Source organism: Trematosphaeria pertusa (genome assembly GCF_010094035.1).
Source record: "Trematosphaeria pertusa strain CBS 122368 unplaced genomic scaffold BU26scaffold_9, whole genome shotgun sequence".
Lineage (NCBI taxonomy): Eukaryota > Fungi > Ascomycota > Dothideomycetes > Pleosporales > Trematosphaeriaceae > Trematosphaeria > Trematosphaeria pertusa.
Window position 1 is genome coordinate 1,106,867 of NW_022987220.1, and position 18,662 is coordinate 1,125,528.

Genomic DNA, 18,662 nt, shown 5'->3' on the forward strand with positions numbered 1-18,662 from the left:
CGTGCTACTCCAGCCGTCTATATAAATGCACCTTTCCTCCTCCCTTCGTCTTCACTCCACACCTTCCCCGTGTTCTGCACTAAAGAACACAATGCTTTATTACATGATCTGAGTTTTTTTTTAAAAGACATGTTCCACCAATTTCATGGGTGGCCGTGGGTGTGCGCTTTCAGCTTCGAAAGTACAGCCGTCAATAGTCTCATGTGTCTCTGGGAGTACGCGTGTATCAACCGAGCTCGGTGAGTTACCGGTGTCTGGGAAGTGATATGCGTCCGGGGAGATAAAACGGAAGTTCTGGAAGTCTATGGTTGTCCCGGGTGGTGCGTGCCTTCTCCATCATACAATCATGCATCCTGTCCGCTGGTACTTCACTTAGTCTATATAAGCCTTCTTCCCTCCTCTCGGGCTTTTCTGTCCTCTCCCATCCGCCACTCTCAGGAAATTAAAAACCGACACGTAGCAGAAGTATGCTCCCTGCGCGTCCGTCAAGCTACAGACAGCACTGAACTAAAACGCTTCGATTACGATAGCGATGGAGTGCACTTCGGGAAGCGCCTTGACGCCAGAAAGGGAGTAGGAATGGTTAGATGCGCCGGACATGAAATCTCTGCACGTGGAATTCTGGAGAGGAGGTCAGGGGAAGTGAGAACGACAGCTTCGGAAAACAAAGACAGAGCGGATATGTCAAATGGTGCCGGATTGTGTTCCGCCTTTTGATCTATCTTCGCACATCTATAAATTTCCCCTTGTCCCTCGCACTTCGTCCTCTTATTACTCCTCCCGCATCTTATTAGGCACTAAAAACTACCACTATCATGTCACATGGGGCCCCGTTCCTCTAAAACAGATGTAAATTCGTACCGATGTCTTCTCAATCAATGGGTCTTGAAAAGTATATCGACACCCCTTTGGTGGTGCAGCTCTTGGAGCCCAAGTCCAACAAGGAGCGCTCACGGAGAGAGTATTGAGAGATGGGTGTTCAGTTATGGACGAAAGGCCGATATGATGGAAGGACTAGAATACCATCTATGCTAAAACGTATGTGGGAGAACCCCGAATGACCAGAAGGAGTGAGCAATATTGCGTGCTTTGCTCTTTCTCCTCCTGCGCGCATATAAGTTGCCGCTTGCCCTGCTCATAACCTTCTCTTTACGGATACGGCGTCCTAGTCGACACCAAAAAATCAACCCATCCTCTTTCATGGGTCGCCGCTCCCCTAGATCAACGTATCATTAAACACGTCTCCTGCGTCTTTGCGTTCGGGAAAAAACGCTGAGGACTGTCGGTATGCTGCGAAAACGGGCCTGCAAAAAAGCCAAAATTCGCAAGCTATGTGCAAGAGTGTAAAGCACGTTGACAGACATGGTGAACCGAAAGGAGTTACTGGGAGGCCATGTGTGCTGTACCGGATGACGTTAGGGAAGCCGAACATGGGAAAGATGCACAATTATCCGAGATAAGAGGGATCCTGGTCCGGTACTCGACCGTCCGCTCCTCGACGTACCTATAAAAGTCTCTCAAACTCCCCTTCTTCCTTCGCTTCGCACCCACAGCATTCCGCTCCGCACTAAAAAGGGGTATAAAAACACCTCATGGAGTTCCCATTTGCCTGAAAAGCCCAGGAAAATTCCTTTCTCTGCAATGGCACCCTATAGCTGTATATGTAAAGCACCAAAAAGGGAGCATCGCTGAGGGCCGTTGGCTGCACAGAAGATGACCCGTAGCTCATGAGCGAAATATGAGAACGCGCCAAGAAATGGTATGGCTGGAAGGAGGCAGAAGAATATGCTGACTGAGGTGGACTAAAGGAGACGTTGGAAAGAGATGAAGTGAGGGTTGCACGTTGGTACAAGCAGGCATGGAACGAGAACGTTGAGACTCATACCTCTGATTCATTACCGTCATCCCACCTCCCCTTCTCTGGGACATATATAAACGACCCCTCAAAGTCCCTCCGCTCCACCCGCTTCACTCTCACGGCGAGAGACGTAGCAATAAAAGTGTGGTGGAGGCTATAGCATGGATCTGTCTCCCCTTAAAAGAGCTCAATAACGGCGACCAATGTCTCCTTCCCTCCCTGTCTCTCTAAATACGAAGACGAAGACAATCATGCTGCAAGACTTGGTATTCACAACACCATAATGCTCGATTATGCCATGTTTCGGGAGAACGTCTGCTGGATACCAAGGCACGTAACCATGTTTCGTCCCGCCGTCAGTCCAGGGGTCAAATACAAAAATAAAGCGGAGAAAATGCGCGATGGGACTGATGATGCTCACCATCGATACGCCCTGGTGCACTTATGTTGCCGGATATGGTTGCTGCTACATGTGACTTGGGTCATATAGATATAGCCATATTTCTCGTATTCTTAATCAATCAACTCATGTCTCAATACTTCCCACTTCCCCTAAAAAACTTATTTGCCGTCCTTCTGCTCCCTCTCCGTCCTTCATAGTTCGCTTGTGTGGAGCTCGTGCCATCGCGTCGTAATCGACGTCGGGAATATCCAGAAAGGACCTTAGAGTGGGGAGTCGAAGACGGTGTTCAGAGAGGCTGCAATAGTGAGGAAAGCGAGCGAGGGATTTTCGAGGCGAGACCGGACCAATCTGGCTAGCGTGCACGGACTATATAGGCCAATCTTTCGTCATCCTTCCAACCTTTTCCCCTTCATGACACTCTCACGCCTCTTCAACTTCGCCGACGCGAAACCACAGCAGCCAACTGGTCCTTAGTACTCAAGAGAGAGTGAGAGATGGTTTTGTCCCTCTACGGTTGGTTCTGCATCATTTCCTGTTTAGATCACCGCAATCCGGCGTCTCTTCCGTCTCTTTCCGCCATGAAAGCCGCTACCTCTCTTTGCTCCTCGCTTTTCCATGTCTACCTCCCAGGTGAAAGGATCAGGTGACGTCGCACGTTCTAACTCGCCTTCTTTGCGCCCTTTCATAAGCTTCATGACTCCTTTCGGGAGATTTGCCAGCGTCCCGCCCTTCTCTAGGTGCTCCTCAACTGCGGCCTCGATTGTTGAGAGAGGCTGGTTCTGCCAGTTTGGCTGAGCGAAGAAGTCCTTCGGAGTGGAGCCGGTCTCTTCGTCTCTCCCGCCTCCTCTACTCGATCGCTCCTTGCTGCCACCGTCCGCGAGAGTCTCACCTGATCTTGCTCTTTGCTTCGGGTCGCTGCGGCCTGCAGTGAATCCATTAGCACCAGCGCCAGCGCCAGCGTCATCACCTCCTCTTCCTTCTCTTCCTTGTCCTTGCCCTGGGCTAGCTCCACCGCCACCGGGGCCTCCATCGCCTCCGTCGCCTCCATACCCCGCATCCCCCCCCGGTCCGCCTCCACCGCTACCAGGTCTCCGACCACCACTTACATCATCTTCGCCCGCCCGCATCCTTTTCACATCGAATTTCCTGCTTAGCGGGAACTGGTCTTCTTGATACCTCAGCCTGAGGTGGTCGGGTACCTCTCCCTCAAAGCTGCCCAGTACTCTCTCTGTCTTTTTGATCGTACTTCTGATCCTCTGCAAGAGTCGATATGGAGATGGTCGCCTTGACGCTAGAATTCGCGTGCATCCGTCAACAAGGCCGGAGACTCTATTTGTGTAGCTTGGTCCATGAGTCGAGGGCAATGCACCAAAGAAGAAACCGTCGGCTTGGTCGCGGGCGTTTCTAGTTGCTTGTTTACGCGTTTCTTTGGCTTCTTGTTCCCCGAGAAAGCTATGCATCATGTCCCGAATTACCACACCTAGACCCCATATGTCCGTTCTGTTCGATAAGGGTTCTGTTTTCTGCTCTGGGTAAAAACTTTCCTGTTCCAAGATCTTGTATTAGTTTTGTCCGCTCGTTCTTGACTCAAATTATGAGCAACTTACCGGCGCTATATACGTTTGCGTTCCGTACTGCTTCGTTTTTATACCTACTTCATCAAGCTCGATCGCAAGATCAAAGTCAGCAAGGACGGGGTGAGGATACGACGTGTAAGGTGCTGTGGGCTCCTTCAAAAAGATGTTCGCAGGCTTAACGTCCCTGTGGTGGATCGATATCCAGTTAGGCTTCCTTTCATTGGCGTCTGCTCCATCCCTGTACGCGAGCCCGGTGTCTAGATTGTATAGTGCTTCTGCAATCATGCGGAAAACGATCCACACAAAAGCTTCGGGGATTTGACTTTTCGCGCGACAATATCAGTAAGGGCATCTTCCTCAAAGAACATGGATGATACTAAGGAACGAACAGAATACATACTCATCTGGATCTCGGTCGTATGCCTTGTTGTCATAGGCAAGGAGTACGCCTCTCAGGTCCCCCGCTGGGCAGTAGTCGGTGTAGGAACGAATGCCGATACGTTTCCGATCCTTCACCACCCGTTCGCATACTCTCCAAGCCCGATTCTTCAGCAGTACCCCTGAATCTGGCAAGTTGTCTACCATTTCGTACTTCCTTCGTTGTTGATCGCACACTTCCTGGTCGAGATATTCAACAAGCTTAACGACGACTCGCTACGATAGCGTGGAGTCAGCAATGTCGATAGTTCTGCAAGCTAGCAACTTGGTATAGGTCTTACTTACGTCTCTGATTCTACCGCTTGGGTCAACTCCTACGTAGAGTTTGTTCAGGCTCTCGCTCCATGTCTTTGTAGTCATTCTGCCATTCGCCGGTGCACGCCACAACGTCCTCACGAACCGGTAATGCAGGTCTCCGCGAACGCCGTCATCCACGCGTGGTCCTTCCGGATCAGGCTCCCGGACATCCTCCTTCTGCGTCTCTTCATCCGGCTCGTCATCAGCGCGGATTGAGATCTCGATAGGCTCTTCGATATCGCTATCATCCAGTTCTAACGACAGCCAATAGCTTCTTTCGTTCTCGGGAAGATCCTTCTTCCATGCGCTCATGATCCTGAAGCCTTGAATGCCCTGACGGTTCGGCTGGCTGCGCCAATGCCCCGCGAAGCGCAGATAGGCCCTGCGCTCGGCATCGGATGGGAACTTATTATATTGCACTCGCTCGAGCCCATGGAAGCGGTAATGACGCGGGTCTACCGGCGGAGGTATCACGGGAGATACCATTGTCGGGTTTCTGAACGGCTGTAGTGTAGAAGTTGCCGGTAGTGGCTACGCAAGAAGTCTCGACGCGGGATTGTGGAGTGTAATGAGAAAGAGGTAAGTGACTTGTCCGAGCTGAGTTTGTGTCACTGAACAAAGGAAGGACGCCGGTAAGCAATGACGGGTGCCGTCTTTGTTTTGGGCATTTTCTTCCGCATTCGGAATAAAGAGAAGGGATATTGCGTAAACGTCTCTTTGAACAAAGCTAACATCTTGACAGTCACGGCCGTAGCAGAAACCTAAGAGAAAGCGATAAGGAAATGACGGTCACGATTCTGTGTGGGAGATGGAAACCATCGTGCAGAAAATTCCTGCTCTAATATGCACCAGGCAATGATAGTTGTTGGCTCTTCTCACGTGCTATAGGCCTGGTTCTGAGTTCGCATTACCCATCCTAGTGGGCGTCGATGTGCGACCAATTGTCGGAAATTGAAGCCAAGAGCCATCCCTCCTAAAATAGGTGGGATGGCTTTCTGGTGGAACATCTGGCCCCTCACCGTGTAACTGCTGCTCGTTTTTTTGAGACATGCGATTTGCCAGCTTCGTCTAATGTTCCCATATCGTGCCGTGGCTGCAGGTACCCCTGCACGGTACCCCTGCACGGTACCCCTGCATATCCGATACGAGCTGAAGTCCACAACGCGACCAGGCAACAAAACCTCAGCCTGATGGGCGGTTACCAAGAAGTGAGTCCCCGCGATAAGGTCGAGGCCTTGCGTTGATCAATCCTCACCGTATCGGCGCTCTTCACTTCTTGACAACATGGCCGCAGTGCAGAATATGGCGCAGAGCACGTCAACCTTGATTGCGTCACAGCAGAGCTCGACGACGTTGATACCATCGCAGCAACCCGGAGATGGCCACACTCTTGACAATACAGGTTACTGCCTGCTGTCTCTGGATGGTGGCGGTGTCCGAGGCCTCTCGACCCTCTATATCTTGCAAAGCATCATGAAGCGCCTGAACTTTATGCGCGAAGAGGCTGGGCTGCGGCCGAGGAAGCCGTGCGAGATTTTTGATCTCATCGGTGGGACGAGCACTGGAGGGTAAGACTCCTCCCTCTTCATGAGTATCATCGTCGAACGTGGTGGTATGCGCTAGCAAGTGCCTCAAGGATTCAGCGTACCATTAGTCACTACACGCTGAAGACTTTCCGGAGTGGCTTCCTAGAGCCAACATGGGGCCTTGCTATTACATTTATCCCGCGACGTTCAGTGCATCCACAGAATCATGTTGATGCTAACTGCTGTAGGCTCATTGCGATCATGCTCGGCCACCTGGAGATGTCCGTCGAGGAATGTATTGCAGCCTACACCAAGTTAATGCGGCACATCTTCGAAAAGAAGAAGAATCGCTCTTTCGTAAGCAAGATGGGACGCGTGAAGGCGCGATTCTCGGCAGAGGCGCTCGCCGAGGCCATTTCAACGGTTATCAAAGACCGTGGGAGATCGGTGAACGAGAAGTTCGAGAACGGAACGAAGCCCCGATGTAGAGTGTGAGTACCCTACCAAAGGCCTTTAGCTAGTGGCTTTCCATAGTCTAGATCAAGACGGGGACTGACTCAAACAACCATCAGCTTCGTCTGCACCAAGTTCCAGAAGACGAATACGATAACCCGTCTACGCAACTATCGCGTGCCCGTGGGCTCTGACAACCATCCCACCATCCTTGAAGCTGCGCTTGCAACCTCGGCCGCCCCAACCTACTTCTCTGAAGCTAGCATTGAAGGAAGCAAGTTCGTTGATGGCGCCATTGGAGCCAACAACCCCGCGGTGCAGGTCGAGGAAGAAGCTGCCGACCTCTGGTGCGAAGAGACAGGACAGGTGCAGCCGCTAGTCAAATGCTTCATCTCAGTCGGCACTGGACATCCAGGGATCCGCAGCGTCTCCGATAAGGGGCTCAAGCACTTCTTGGAGACGTTGCAGAAGGAGGCAACGGAGACGGAACACACGAACCAGCAATTCATGGGCCGCTGGCGGGATCACGAAGCGAAAGGCCGCTGCTTTCGGCTTAATGTTGACCATGGACTTGCGGATGTAAGGCTCGCTGAATTCGAAGAGGAGGGGCTGATCAAGGATGCAACGTCCGCATATTTGGAGAGGAGGGCAACAATAGTCATGGTGAGCAAATGTGTGGACAATCTGAGGTTGAAAGAATGTACGTAATCTGCTAGACTCAATCTTCAAAGTTTCAACGCCCTAGAAAGAATGATGCTGATGTCTCCCTCGTGCAGATGAGCCCACCGCGGAGTTCAATAGAAGATTGAGGGAGGACCTGCACGCGCGAGGGGACCCACCGCCGTACCAGTCAGTGGCAAGAGCTACGCCATCGGAAATCGGTAAGCCCGAACCCCTTCCTATCGAATCCCATACGGCATGAGGCTAACACCCGTCCCTCAGCGGAGCTCATCGACCTCGGCAACCGCCATCTCAAAGTCGCCCCAGACCGCATCACACAAAACGACCTCCTCAAAGCCCGCCAGTACTTCTCCCAAGCCCTCCTCTACCGGCGCAACGACCCCACTACCTCCCCCAAACAAGTCGCGCGCCTCTGTCAAAAACTCATGGAGACCTCCCTCAGCCTGAGCATGAAAGCCCGCGACCCCGTCCAACGTAAAGAGTGCGCTGATCAAGCGCGCGAGTACGGCGAAACCGCACTGGATAACGTTCTGCAGGGCGGCGACGCGTGCATGGTGGCGCAGGTGCAGTTTCTACTGGCGTGTGTGAGTGTCTGGAAGGTGTATTTGGCGGCGAGGGGAGCTGGGGTCGAGCCGCGGAGTCATCCGGGCAGGCAGGGTGTGGAGATGTTGATGGGCGAGAGATTAGAGGAGCTGAAGAGGTTTCCGAGGTTGGATATGGAGGTCTATGAGGCGCAGGCGGGGAAGTATCTGGGGTATTTGAATAAGCCCAGGCGGTTGGGGTGGGAGTGAAGAGAAACGAGGACATGAGTCTATTGCGCTTGTATGATTAAGAAATATTGGGAGGTTGGTGTCATCGTACAGTACAATCCATAATGCTGCGTTACCCTTGTCCCGAATCCCCAGAACGCCTCCCAGAATAGATGCCGAAGGAAACCTGGAGCATGTATCTAGTGTTTGACCCTTGAAGTCCCCTAGGACCGAATTTACAGAGCCAAAACTACGGCATGCCAGTCTGTGCATATCAACTAGTATCTCGGCGGCGGGCCCTGCATCCCCGACAATAGCGTGGGCGCCGGTCTCGGCATCCCGGACACCATCGAGACAGAGTCATCCGGCCCGATATCATCCGCATCACGCTGCGGGAAGGTCGGCGCGCCGTAATAGCTCTGCGGCATTTGCGGATAGATGGGTTGCTGCTGCTGGACCGGCGGAGGAGGTGGCTGTTGGTAATGTGGCCATTGTTGTACTTTCGGCGGCCGCGTGCCGGCGCAGGTCTTGAGCACGTATTTCCCAATTACCAGCAGGAAGATCAATGCGGCCAAGCTGCCGACCACGATCCCGATGATCTCGGTTATGGATAGGGACTTGGAGCTCGACGAGCTCGACGATGTCGATGTGGCCGTCGGTCCAGTTACGCCTCCCACGCCTCCTGCTGTCTTCGTCCCTCCTGACGCGCCTCCGGTCGTCGTCGCCTCCACAGTTGCCGGCGCCGCCTGAGATGTATATCCCTTCTCGCTACAGTACTGCGCATAGATGCCGCCTGCTGTACTCGCGTCGATCGAATAATCGCCGACTGAGCAGTAGTATTCGATGCAACTAGTCAGATAGCTCTGGGCCGGCACTTGCAGATCCGGGCGACAGTAGCAGTCGTTCGTAGCCTGCCACCCCGAATTGCGACATCCGCCAACGGTTGCGCATCCGATTTCGCTGCCGAGGACATCGTAGGGGCAGGCGCCGGTGCGCACGAAGCAGGATTGCGCGCAGTCTTTCTGGAGCGGGAACGCGGAGATGGTGGTTATGTCTTGGGTCACGGTGCCGACCTGGGCGTAGGCGGTGTGTAGGCTGAGCAAAACTGCAAATAGAGATTGTTGATAGAAGGCCTTCCGGCTTCGCGATGCCATCGTCGTTCCTCGAGCCATTTGGGGAGTGTTCCTGAACAACGACAGCACCGCAAGGCTGGAGAGAGAACAGACGTTGGGGGAGAAGGCCGGAAATCGCGAGAACCCGCAAAGCGGCGGGGCTGAAGACGAGATAAGGGATTGTCCGTCCCGGCATCGTTCAGCTCGTATTGCTACTACTGAAAAGATTGAAAAGGCGTCGGATGGCACAAGCCCCTGCTGTTGGGCCCCTGGAGACGGTCCAGGGCCTCACCGGACGATCTCCCGTGCCTCGGGGGCGGCCAATAGGCTGTGGCGTTGGCGGGCGCTTAACATGCATGCTTGCATTTTGGGGGCCGTTTTCCAGGGGTGCCTCAAGAGCGAGCCTGCAAACATGGTAGTACGGGAAATAATAAGCGAGAAGACAGGAATGGGTGTGGACAAAAGCTGCACGTGGATATCGTGGACATGCATCTCGAGGTTAGTTTGTTCTATATGTGGGGGGGAGGCTGGAGGTGTTAGCAATAGTGAAAGAGCGGATGGAGTTTAGGGCCTTTGCCGTAACGGTAGACGTTAGGTATGAGCTCGTTGTTTTCTAATGAAAGAAGGATTTTGATACAATCCACGATGAAGCGCTTGAGGGTGGAGAGGCGAGGCATCTTTCACGGGGCTAACCGTGCTCTGAAGTACGCCGGCAAGGCGGGGTGACGTCACAATGTCGCGACCGGAGATGGCAACATCACGCTTTGTCTCTCACGCGACAGCATCCTCTGCAGAACCCCGTCTCCGTCAAAACCACAAACCACGTTCGTCCGCAATGGTCTCAACACGCAGCAAAACGGCGCAAACGCACCTAGAGGATTTCGCGACCAAGGGCGGTGCCGCGAAAGCCAAAGGGAGAAAGGGCGCAGCTCCACAAAAGCCGTCGTCGAAGAGCGACACACAAGCATCAACGTCTAAGAAGCGTAAGTCAGATACAGTAGCTGCGCCAGCGACGAAGAAGACCAAGTCTGCGAAAGCATCTTCCCAGAAAGCTGCACCAAAAGACGAGAACGAGCCTTCCGCCGTTATCATCAACCGGGCGCCCGTTCTGCAGCTCTGGGCAGCGTGTGTAACCCACCTCATCTACCCCTCTCTCCCGTGGTCCACCTGCCTCAGTGCCGGCTCTGCTATCTCGACTATTTGCGCCGTCGCAAAAGGCCGTTCGATAGGCACCATCTCCGAGCGCGACGAGTCTGAACAGAAGCAGCGCAAACGCGAAGAAGAGAAGCGGAAGCAGAAGGATCTCGACGTCATTCACGTAATGCAATTCAAGCTCAAGCTGCAAGACGGGCTGGCGCTTGTCGGAAGCGAGCCGAAGGGTAAGCCGGGGAATGAAGAGCCGCTAAGGAAAAAGTTCGGAGAGCAATACGATTCCGTGAAGACGTCCTTCGAAGCGGCGCTGGAAAGTTGGAAAGGAGATGAAGAAGAGTTGAATAAAAAAGCGTTCGGTTTTTATGAGGAGTTTCGACCTACCGTAAAGAGTGGACAAAAGGGCTGGGGACGGAAGGGCGAGTTGAGCCTAGAGAAGGTGAGAAGTACTGTGGAGAAAGAGTAGGAGTAGAGGTCAGCGAGAATGCTCTGGAAGCGTGCTGTGTGGCTCATTGTCTCTGTCTCCATTTCCGGGAGGGAGGAACAAAGCGTTCAGCTTTATACTCAGCCATAGCACGTGTTGGTTCCTTTGTGCGTCCTTTGTGCGTGGTTTCGAACTTCCCTAAAATGTTTCTACACGCGTGGGAACCATCAAATAACTCATTACACCGTTAGAGGTACGAATATTCCTCTCGTAAACCTCTCATCATTCCGTCTACAACTCGAGATCAAGATGGCGACCCAGTTTCAACCCGTGGCTTCGATGAAACCTGCAGAAAGGAAGTTCTTTGACGAACTTTCAGAAGATGCGAAGGGAGGGTACCTGCAATATCGGACCGAGCATAGGGACAAGCGTGCACCGGCTCAAAGATGGCGAATCGGCGTTGCGTGGAACAAGCTCGGCCCCGCCAGACAAGGGGAATATATTGCTGCTGCCCAAGGTGCGGAGAGTGATGAAGGGAATGGAGAGGGCCATATGAGTGTGGGCGGAGAAGGAGGAGCGGCTGACCCAGCGCCTGAGGATGAAGTTCCTGATGGGGGAACTAATGACCCTAGAGCGAGCAAAGGAAAAGGGCGTGCAAAAGAGGTGGGATCAGTAGCAGATAAGCCCCGAACAAGAGGGAAGACTCCAAGAGGCAAGTCAGCCACCAAGACACCACCAGCTTCTAAGCCACGGACTCCGGCACCAGAGGCCCCAGAGCATCCAGGAAAACGCACCGGATCCCGACGAGAAGGAACAAAACGTAAATTCAGCTGGGAGCCTCCAAGTTCCGAAGACGAAGCTGTACGAGGAGGTGTCGGTCCTTCGGGGGAGGCCAACTTGACATGGAGATGGGCAAAGACTCTGTATGACACGCGAGACAAGGACAAGATGTGGACCGTTGTGTTACTGTACGTGCAGGTGGACGAGGGAATGAATGTGCAAGATGTACGTGATCCAAGTCGAGTTCCTAACGCCCTCTAATTCCTTGCTAACAGAGTCTCTCGTAGCGCGTCGTTGTGAAAAAGATACAATGCAAGACCGAAGACGAAAAAGGCATCCTCGAGCAAGAATTCAAAATCACCAAAAAGCTTGACTTCTGCGACCACATCATGAAGATACGCAGTTTCGTGGAACAGAAGGGAACACTTAACGTACGCATGTATTCCGACTATGCACCGTCCGGCGACCTAGAACTCATCTTCGACTACTACGCCCCACGAGACGCCACAGACAAGACAGAAACAAGCGAGACTCCAAAGCAGATCCCTGAACCTTTCATTTGGCTCGTGTTCTACGCCCTCGCCGAAGCTCTCTTCGCCCTCAACACCGGAGTATGCGCCAAAACCGGAGGAGCGGACACCGGCACCTCGCTAGACGACATTAGGAAAAAGAAAAAGGGCCCTTGGACATCTCATCAACACGCCGACATCAAGCCCAAAAACATCTTCCTCGCCTCCCCAGAGGACCCTTACGGGGCGTACCCTAAACCTCTCCTAGGCGACTTCGATGTCGCACAGCCAATTAGGAGCCAGAGTGCTTCTGCCCGCAGACAGGAACGAGGGACGCCTGGGTGGAAAGCTCCCGAGACGGAGAACAAGGACTTGCATCCGGTGTATGACATCACGAGCAAAACGGATATCTGGGCCGTTGGACTAGTCATATGGGAACTCATGCATGCATCCCTAGGCACCGAGCGCCTTGAATTACTGCGCTCGACCGCAGCGACTAACTTCGCGTTCCACGCGAACGACACTTTTCCGTCCGAGAGGATCTTGGGCTGGAACGCGATGTATACCCAGACACTGCATGATCTGGTCACGCGGTGTTTGAAGATTAACCCTAATCAGAGGCCGAGCTTTATCGAGCTGAGGAAAGAGGTCTGGGAAGGGATGCAAAGGTTGAAAGGTGTGCTGGGGGACTTTGAGGGCGTGGATGTGGTGGAGAGGTTGAGGTTGAGGTTTGAGAGGGGGGACGAGTTTGCGGTGGGTGGGGTGGCGGAGCTGCCGGAGAGGAAGAAGAGGAAGGGTGGTGGTGGTGAAGAACTGGCGCCAATGCCCGGAGATACTTAAGTATGGGGAAGCTCTGATGAAAGCGTCGGAATATGGTTAGACGAATAGAATGCAAAAGTTACGGATAGAAGTCCCTTTTGTTGGGTCGTACCGCTTTTGTAACGTAGACTGGCCTCGTAAGAATCTCACGTAACATATAATCCGCTTGGCTATCTAGATATCAAGATCTAGCTATTAGTAATAATATATATTAGTAATTCTTTTTAAATTAATAGTTTTCCATACAAGTTTTATCTATGTTGTAGCTTACGCTATAAACTAGCTTATAAGAGAGTAGAATTACGTTGTGTTAAATGTGCAGTTTGGCTCTCTGCATAATTTTTTCTTTCAAAGTTAGGTTCTAGGCCTTCCTGGTCCGACCGCCATTCTAGGCACCTCCGCGAGCGCCACCTCTACCACCTCTGAGTGCTGTCCTCACCGGATGGCGATGCTGCGTTTTCGCTTAAGAGGTTTCGAGCACGGCCACAGCCAGGTCTGGACTTGAGCTCGGAGGGGACCCATTGAATCAAGCAGAGCCACACTCTTCATTAGGCTTTACCGGGCGATCTGGTCAGCATTGGTACAGTTGAGAAAGGCTTTGAAAATCAACGGCCAATCCCTCTAAATAAGGCTCCCTTTTGAACTATACATATATTCAATAAAGAGGAAGTGACTTATTTAGAATCAAGTCAATATATTTCGTGAAACATAGCATCACTATGATGTTGAGCCTATGTCTACGACTCTCCGTCTCCAATATGACTATTATCTCCAGCCTCATTCCAATGTCTTCATCAGAACAACCAACTATAACTCATCACTGCCCGACAGCAACACGGTAGCCCGCCTAAAATACCACATGTAATATCAATGTCCCTTGCCTTGACCCAACAGCTTCATCCCAAAAAGATACCCTTGGACCAGGGTGAAGATGCCAATCACACCAGCAGACGTAGCTACTCCCAATGTCGCACTATGAACTAACACACCAACCACAATTCCAGCTACGATAGCAAACAAAACCACCACAGCCAACGCCCCTACCAATATATATTGGCAGACATTCGTCTTGATGAGTATCGCGCGACGGGCCTTCTCACTCTGCGTTGCACCAGGCAAGATATTAAACTGCGCATTCAAACGCAGGAAATCCCTTGCTCCACGCAACACAGTTGAGTTGTGGAATGCTTCGGTTAGGTCAGGACGGGGTGTACTGCTCTCAATGATCACCTCACGGGGGTAATCCTGAGCCTCAGGGTCACCGGTGCAGAACTGGCTGAGGAGTTAGACACCGGCAATAGCTGTGGTGTCGCACGAAGGAGGCTCACGGGTGATACGACGGCTTCCTCGATCTGCGGACTGGAGAGGTACCAGTCGTGAACTGGTTTTATGCCCTTGTACTTCTTGTGTAGAATATTCATAACGGTCGTTCCAGTCTGAGAACTCGACAGGTTGAGGAGGTGTAAGGTGAGTTTCCCGTTCGTTTTGATAATGAGCCACCACTGCACGTCCTGTGGCCGATGTGCGGACTCGCCACTGTTGCGGGCTCTGGCTGTGGTGGTCGTGTCAGCACTAGTTGTCGACGCTTCGGCCATTTTGACCAGGTGGGGATTGTTCAGATTGACGATCAAGTATAGTGGCGAAAAATATTGAAGAGTTACCCCTTACCGTAATCTGAATCTTCTTATACGATTTCATTTCTGCGAATTATTGTACCTTCTGGTTGTTCTACTCCGCATTGTCGAGGGAGGGGCTCAGCTATATACCCCTCATCTCTCGGCCTACGTGCGGATCTCTCTCGGCCTACCTGTAGGAGTTGTTTCGCTATCGGAGCTGTTTCGCTATAGGAGTTGTTTCGCTATAGGGGTTGTTTCGCTATAGGTGGATGTACGTTATAGTATGTTCACACTTGAGTACTCTTTAGTGTGAATATTTGCTGCGAAATTCGATTGCATCTCTGCACAGCCCCGCTTACCGTTTCCTTGTTGTCTAACATCAAGCCTAAACGCCCACACACTGCTTCCTTCATCTCTATTCTCCATCCATTAGATTACAAAAATGCCCAATATTACGTTAAGCATGATCAGCAAGGGAAGCGTAACGTCGAAGGCTGTGCGCGAAGCGATGAGGGCAAGGACGGAATTAGATCAGGCGCAAGAGAAGGAACGCGACGCTAGCACCATCTACACCTACACTCCGTTGGAATCGCGGCATACAATACGTTTGCTGGAGCTGCACGCGGGGTCGGAGAACGAGCCGTTGAAAGGCAACCTTCGCGACTTCGACCTGGAGGAGGCCATGTTCACGGATGCCCTGGACGATGCACCGTTTCCTGAAACCGAACGCGAATTTCCGCAATACGAAGCGTTATCTTACGTTTGGGGCTCGCCGCTATTCACGCATGCTCTGGAGTTGGTCGATGGAGGTGGTGCTATCCCAATGACTGCCAATCTTGCTGAGGCTCTGCGACGACTTCGGAGAAGGGATGGCACTCGTCTTCTTTGGGCCGACGGCGTCTGCATTAACCAAAATGACGTGAAAGAGCGCGGACATCAGGTGAAGCTTATGGGCACTATCTACACTGGAGCGAAGGAAGTTATTGTATGGTTAGGACCCGACAACAACAAAAATGCCTACAAGACCTTCTCCTTTTTCGAGACGGATATCATGGTCGACGAGCCCGCACAGATCATTACCGCTTTTAACCAGCTGTGTCCCGTCGAGTACGACCACCGAAGCCGCGAATACGGAGAAATGCTGCTCGTGAAAATGATGGTCGAGTGTGAGTGGTTTGAACGCCTGTGGGTGGTTCAAGAGGTCGCCTTGGCCCGTTGTGCCGTAGCCGTTTGGGGCACTGAAGAGATCGATTTTCAGAAAATATCTTCAGCCATAAGAACTTGTAAGGCTGTGCTTCCGGAGCACAAGCTTTGTACAGCAAACGTCTTGGATCACTCAAGTCCGGACATTGATCTTCTACAAGTCTTAGCCTGGGCGAGGGGCTTGAAGTGCTCAGATGATCGCGACAGAGTCTACGCCCTCCTCGGCTTGCCAACCTTAGGCTTGGGTCGCAGTCCAATCGAGCCAGACTATACGCAATCCGTAAGCGACCTCTACTATGAAATTGCCTGTAGGGCAATGGCCTCAGGAGGCTTGTGGACCTTACTGTGTCTCACCGATCACGGGAGCTCCGCAGAGGAGTGGCCCAGCGAGCTTCCATCCTGGATCCCAGACTGGAGACGGCCAAATATCTTATCCTGTCCTTCACAGGTGGGCCAAGGGCAACTGCCTTCGTTTGTGGATGCCTCCACACGCAGTCTTCACATTGAGGGGTTTTGTCTTGATACCGTCACTTCCGTGTCCTCACCGTGCTTTCAAGCAGAAACTGATATGGTAGACGTCGTCTCAATATCACGGTTTTGGTGTTCGGTGATAGAACCCATGCTGAAAGAGGATGTTTTATCTGCAGGGACACTTCCCCTATACGCCTTCTGCGACGCTGTGATGAGCGGGGACAATCTTAATTGGGAGCGTTGTAGCCATGGCCTTGACGCCACACTCAAATTCTACGACTACTGCCAATCAAGTCGATGGGCTGCGGGGATGGGAAAATCCACACGCACGGTTGACAAGATGCTGCGGTCCATACGCAGCAAAGTCTGTGTGGTCGACTCGGGCCGGTCGGGACACGCTAGTATCGCGTTTTCGAAGTTCTTGAGGGGCCGTAAACTTTTCGCCACGCATAAGAGCTTCATCGGCCTTGGTCCGGAAGCATTACGCGCTGGGGATTGCGTAGCATTCTTGGGGGAGGTAGACACTCCATTCATTCTGCGTCGGCAGGGCGAGTTCTACAGGTTTATCGGCGCCGCATTTATTTCGCAACTCGCAAACGGTGAAGGATTCGAATTATGGAAAGAGAATTCAGGAGAGCCGCAGGAATTGGAAATTAGATAGCTCGCAGGTCCTTTTTGGAGAGTCGAGGAGATGCGCTCTAGCGTCGACGTCTCCGTACATGCCGTCGCCATGCGGTATTCCTGTCAGTGCTCGGTAGCCTAAGTATGACCAATGGTACACCTTCGGTTAGATATCATGTACAACACACGCAGTTAATCTTTTGCAGAAAACGGGGGGTGATATTATGGGAGAGGCTTCAAGGTTGGACAAGGATGTAGGGGCATGTATACTAATGTATGTAATCATTAGGCTGTCTTTCTGCACGCCTTACTGAATCCATTTTGGCATACCTAGTACCCTCCTGGGAACGTATGGCTTCAGATCAGTCCGTCACTCATCCGAGCTTCAGGACGAAGACTTGAAGGGCGGTGGATCTGTTGCACTCGTTAGCGGTTGTCCTCTCTTATGTTGCGAAATCTTACAGAGTCAGGACAATGAACAGTTCAGCCCTCTTCGCGTCCGTAAGGCAGTTCAGGAGGAGAGCGGTAACGGCATTAAACCCCGTCATTGTACCAATTTTGGCTCCCCAAGAAGCCAAAGCCAGCTTAGGCAGTACAGCGACCGAGGCGACGGGCATGGTAGCCGCCAGCATCGACGTAACCCAGAAGGTGACCCGAAAGATCGAATCATCACGAATGGACACTTTACCCAAGAATCGGGAAGGCTTCATGAATCGGCCGAAGAGCTTGAAGATAGTCTCGCTGTTCTGAAGGACGAAATTCGAGAAGACGTCCTCGGTCTTTCGCTGCCTCAAGCACACTATGTCGGGCTTGTAATCCTGAGGGTTGAGGAAGGTGCCCCAGGTGTTCCAATCCAAGCCGATAAGGCTGGACTTCATGTGATTGCTAGCGTTGAAGCATTGTATGTTATTTAGGTCGCGGCGTTCCGGTATGCTGAGGTGCTGGATCTGAGACACTTGAAGCAATGCCTTATCTGTAGGGCTGTCAGTTTGGATCCATGGGACTCTTCGCCGGGATGCGACGTACTGTATTCCTTGAGCTTCTGTCGGATTTGAATAATGAGCTCGTACTGCTTCGAATCTCCCTCATGCGCCATCCAGGCGTAGTCACGCGCGTATAGCTTCTTCTTCCCCGTGTCATCTAGGGCATCCCGTGTAGTGTACTGATTGAGCAGCTCTTCGAGCAAGCATAGCTCGGATTGCAGATAAAGGAGGTTGCGCATGTTGAGCGTGTTGAACTTGCGGAAGATAGCTTGCTCTGGTAGCAGTCCCATGCGTACCGCGAGTGTCGGATAGCCCGGTGGGTACCCTTCGTAGCCATTGAGGACCTCGGGAGCTTGCTCTCTGCGGTCTTGCTGCTGGGGTGTTGGCTCTTCCTTGCCCTGAGAGTTAATGCTCTGCTTCTCAAGGTTGAAGTTAGAGCTCCTCTTGGAGGCCGGAGGCGTCGTTGCCATGTTCGCACTGGGGCGGATGGAGAACCGAAAGTTTCTGATCGGGGTGAAGGGACGGTAGAGAAAGCGGAATGATAAAGAGAAGAAGGAAAATTCAACTAATAGTTAATGGTGGGCGCGCGTGCGTGAGTCAAACGCTGCCCGGGTCGTGGAGTGGTCAGTCGCGCGCCTGCCTATTTGGCAAACACCGTTACCTCACCTCACCCCACGTGCGCCCTCGCACACGCTATCCGAATTAATTGTCGTATATATATTAAACAAAAGAGCACATCCTTCAACAAACGAACTACGTCAGCAGCTGTTGGACTCGCCGGGACAGCGCCGCGGATTGGGAAGTCTGACTGCCCTTCCGTTTAAGCCGCAGCCCATAGAGCGCCAAACCTTTAGGATTGACCTAGTTCGGAGTTCGAGTATGGTCGTCACCATAGTACAGCAAAATTCTATAGGGGTTTTCTGGGCCTTCGGGTTTCTTTTTGCTATTTCTTTCTTTATTCTTTTGCGCTATTTCTTTTGCGCTATTTTTTTG

General features: G+C 52.3%; 9 protein-coding genes across 9 annotated transcripts; 4 read left to right on the forward strand and 5 right to left on the reverse strand.

Annotated features, from left to right (window-relative positions):
• Window positions 1–2,661: 2,661 nt before the first annotated feature.
• On the reverse strand, window positions 2,662–3,966 carry BU26DRAFT_347903 (uncharacterized protein). Its single transcript, XM_033822400.1, has one exon. It carries the CDS (start codon window positions 3,722–3,724, stop codon window positions 2,798–2,800), a length of 927 nt encoding a protein of 308 aa, XP_033682428.1. The 5' UTR covers window positions 3,725–3,966; the 3' UTR covers window positions 2,662–2,797.
• BU26DRAFT_347956 (uncharacterized protein) lies at window positions 3,586–5,257 on the reverse strand. The gene is made up of 3 exons (XM_033822403.1): window positions 4,562–5,257; window positions 4,239–4,492; window positions 3,586–4,160 (listed from the first exon to the last, which is right to left on the reverse strand). Exons 1-3 carry the CDS (start codon window positions 5,057–5,059, stop codon window positions 3,854–3,856), a joined length of 1,059 nt encoding a protein of 352 aa, XP_033682429.1. The 5' UTR covers window positions 5,060–5,257; the 3' UTR covers window positions 3,586–3,853.
• Window positions 5,258–5,857: 600 nt separating this feature from the next.
• On the forward strand, window positions 5,858–8,024 carry BU26DRAFT_566405 (FabD/lysophospholipase-like protein; the record flags this gene model as incomplete). The annotated part of the gene is made up of 5 exons (XM_033833517.1): window positions 5,858–6,141; window positions 6,348–6,590; window positions 6,672–7,252; window positions 7,329–7,433; window positions 7,495–8,024. The coding sequence occupies 5 exons, from the start codon at window positions 5,858–5,860 to the stop codon at window positions 8,022–8,024; spliced, it is 1,743 nt and encodes a 580-aa protein (XP_033682430.1).
• A 236-nt stretch (window positions 8,025–8,260) lies between these two features.
• Window positions 8,261–9,136, reverse strand: BU26DRAFT_566406 (uncharacterized protein; the record flags this gene model as incomplete). Its single annotated transcript, XM_033833518.1, has 1 exon — window positions 8,261–9,136. The coding sequence occupies one exon, from the start codon at window positions 9,134–9,136 to the stop codon at window positions 8,261–8,263; it is 876 nt and encodes a 291-aa protein (XP_033682431.1).
• A 267-nt stretch (window positions 9,137–9,403) lies between these two features.
• Window positions 9,404–10,843, forward strand: BU26DRAFT_347937 (uncharacterized protein). The gene is made up of 2 exons (XM_033822401.1): window positions 9,404–9,689; window positions 9,800–10,843. The coding sequence occupies exons 1-2, from the start codon at window positions 9,652–9,654 to the stop codon at window positions 10,707–10,709; spliced, it is 948 nt and encodes a 315-aa protein (XP_033682432.1). The 5' UTR covers window positions 9,404–9,651; the 3' UTR covers window positions 10,710–10,843.
• A 660-nt stretch (window positions 10,844–11,503) lies between these two features.
• BU26DRAFT_347942 (kinase-like protein) lies at window positions 11,504–12,978 on the forward strand. The gene is made up of 2 exons (XM_033822402.1): window positions 11,504–11,672; window positions 11,723–12,978. Exon 2 carries the CDS (start codon window positions 11,837–11,839, stop codon window positions 12,794–12,796), a length of 960 nt encoding a protein of 319 aa, XP_033682433.1. The 5' UTR covers window positions 11,504–11,672; window positions 11,723–11,836; the 3' UTR covers window positions 12,797–12,978.
• Window positions 12,979–13,546: 568 nt separating this feature from the next.
• On the reverse strand, window positions 13,547–14,484 carry BU26DRAFT_552175 (uncharacterized protein). The gene is made up of 3 exons (XM_033832140.1): window positions 14,444–14,484; window positions 14,104–14,327; window positions 13,547–14,047 (listed from the first exon to the last, which is right to left on the reverse strand). The coding sequence occupies exons 2-3, from the start codon at window positions 14,194–14,196 to the stop codon at window positions 13,643–13,645; spliced, it is 498 nt and encodes a 165-aa protein (XP_033682434.1). The 5' UTR covers window positions 14,197–14,327; window positions 14,444–14,484; the 3' UTR covers window positions 13,547–13,642.
• Window positions 14,485–14,833: 349 nt separating this feature from the next.
• On the forward strand, window positions 14,834–16,726 carry BU26DRAFT_566410 (HET-domain-containing protein; the record flags this gene model as incomplete). Its single annotated transcript, XM_033833519.1, has 1 exon — window positions 14,834–16,726. One exon carries the CDS (start codon window positions 14,834–14,836, stop codon window positions 16,724–16,726), a length of 1,893 nt encoding a protein of 630 aa, XP_033682435.1.
• Window positions 16,727–17,156: 430 nt separating this feature from the next.
• Window positions 17,157–18,034, reverse strand: BU26DRAFT_407097 (uncharacterized protein; the record flags this gene model as incomplete). Its single annotated transcript, XM_033822877.1, has 2 exons — window positions 17,157–17,659; window positions 17,713–18,034. Coding segments are annotated over 2 exons (825 nt in total), but the record flags the coding sequence as incomplete, so codon positions are not given.
• Window positions 18,035–18,662: the final 628 nt, after the last annotated feature.

What these genes read in the sequence shown, in the direction of transcription:
- BU26DRAFT_347942 (XM_033822402.1), top strand. Translation starts at nt 11,837, where the DNA reads ATGAAGATACGCAGTTTCGTGGAACAGAAGGGAACACTTAACGTACGC.
- BU26DRAFT_347937 (XM_033822401.1), top strand. Translation starts at nt 9,652, where the DNA reads ATGGAGTTTAGGGCCTTTGCCGTAACGGTAGACGTTAG. An exon ending in GCCGTAACGGTAGACGTTAG is followed by an intron (nt 9,690 to 9,799) that starts GTATGAGCTCGT and finishes CGTGCTCTGAAG; the next exon opens with TACGCCGGCAAGGCGGGGTG.
- BU26DRAFT_552175 (XM_033832140.1), bottom strand. Translation starts at nt 14,196, where the DNA reads ATGAATATTCTACACAAGAAGTACAAGGGCATAAAACCAGTTCACGAC. An exon ending in AGGAAGCCGTCGTATCACCC is followed by an intron (nt 14,048 to 14,103) that starts GTGAGCCTCCTT and finishes CTCCTCAGCCAG; the next exon opens with TTCTGCACCGGTGACCCTGA.
- BU26DRAFT_347956 (XM_033822403.1), bottom strand. Translation starts at nt 5,059, where the DNA reads ATGGTATCTCCCGTGATACCTCCGCCGGTAGACCCGCGTCATTACCGC. An exon ending in CAAGCGGTAGAATCAGAGAC is followed by an intron (nt 4,493 to 4,561) that starts GTAAGTAAGACC and finishes ACGCTATCGTAG; the next exon opens with CGAGTCGTCGTTAAGCTTGT. An exon ending in TACGACCGAGATCCAGATGA is followed by an intron (nt 4,161 to 4,238) that starts GTATGTATTCTG and finishes TCGCGCGAAAAG; the next exon opens with TCAAATCCCCGAAGCTTTTG.
- BU26DRAFT_347903 (XM_033822400.1), bottom strand. Translation starts at nt 3,724, where the DNA reads ATGATGCATAGCTTTCTCGGGGAACAAGAAGCCAAAGAAACGCGTAAA.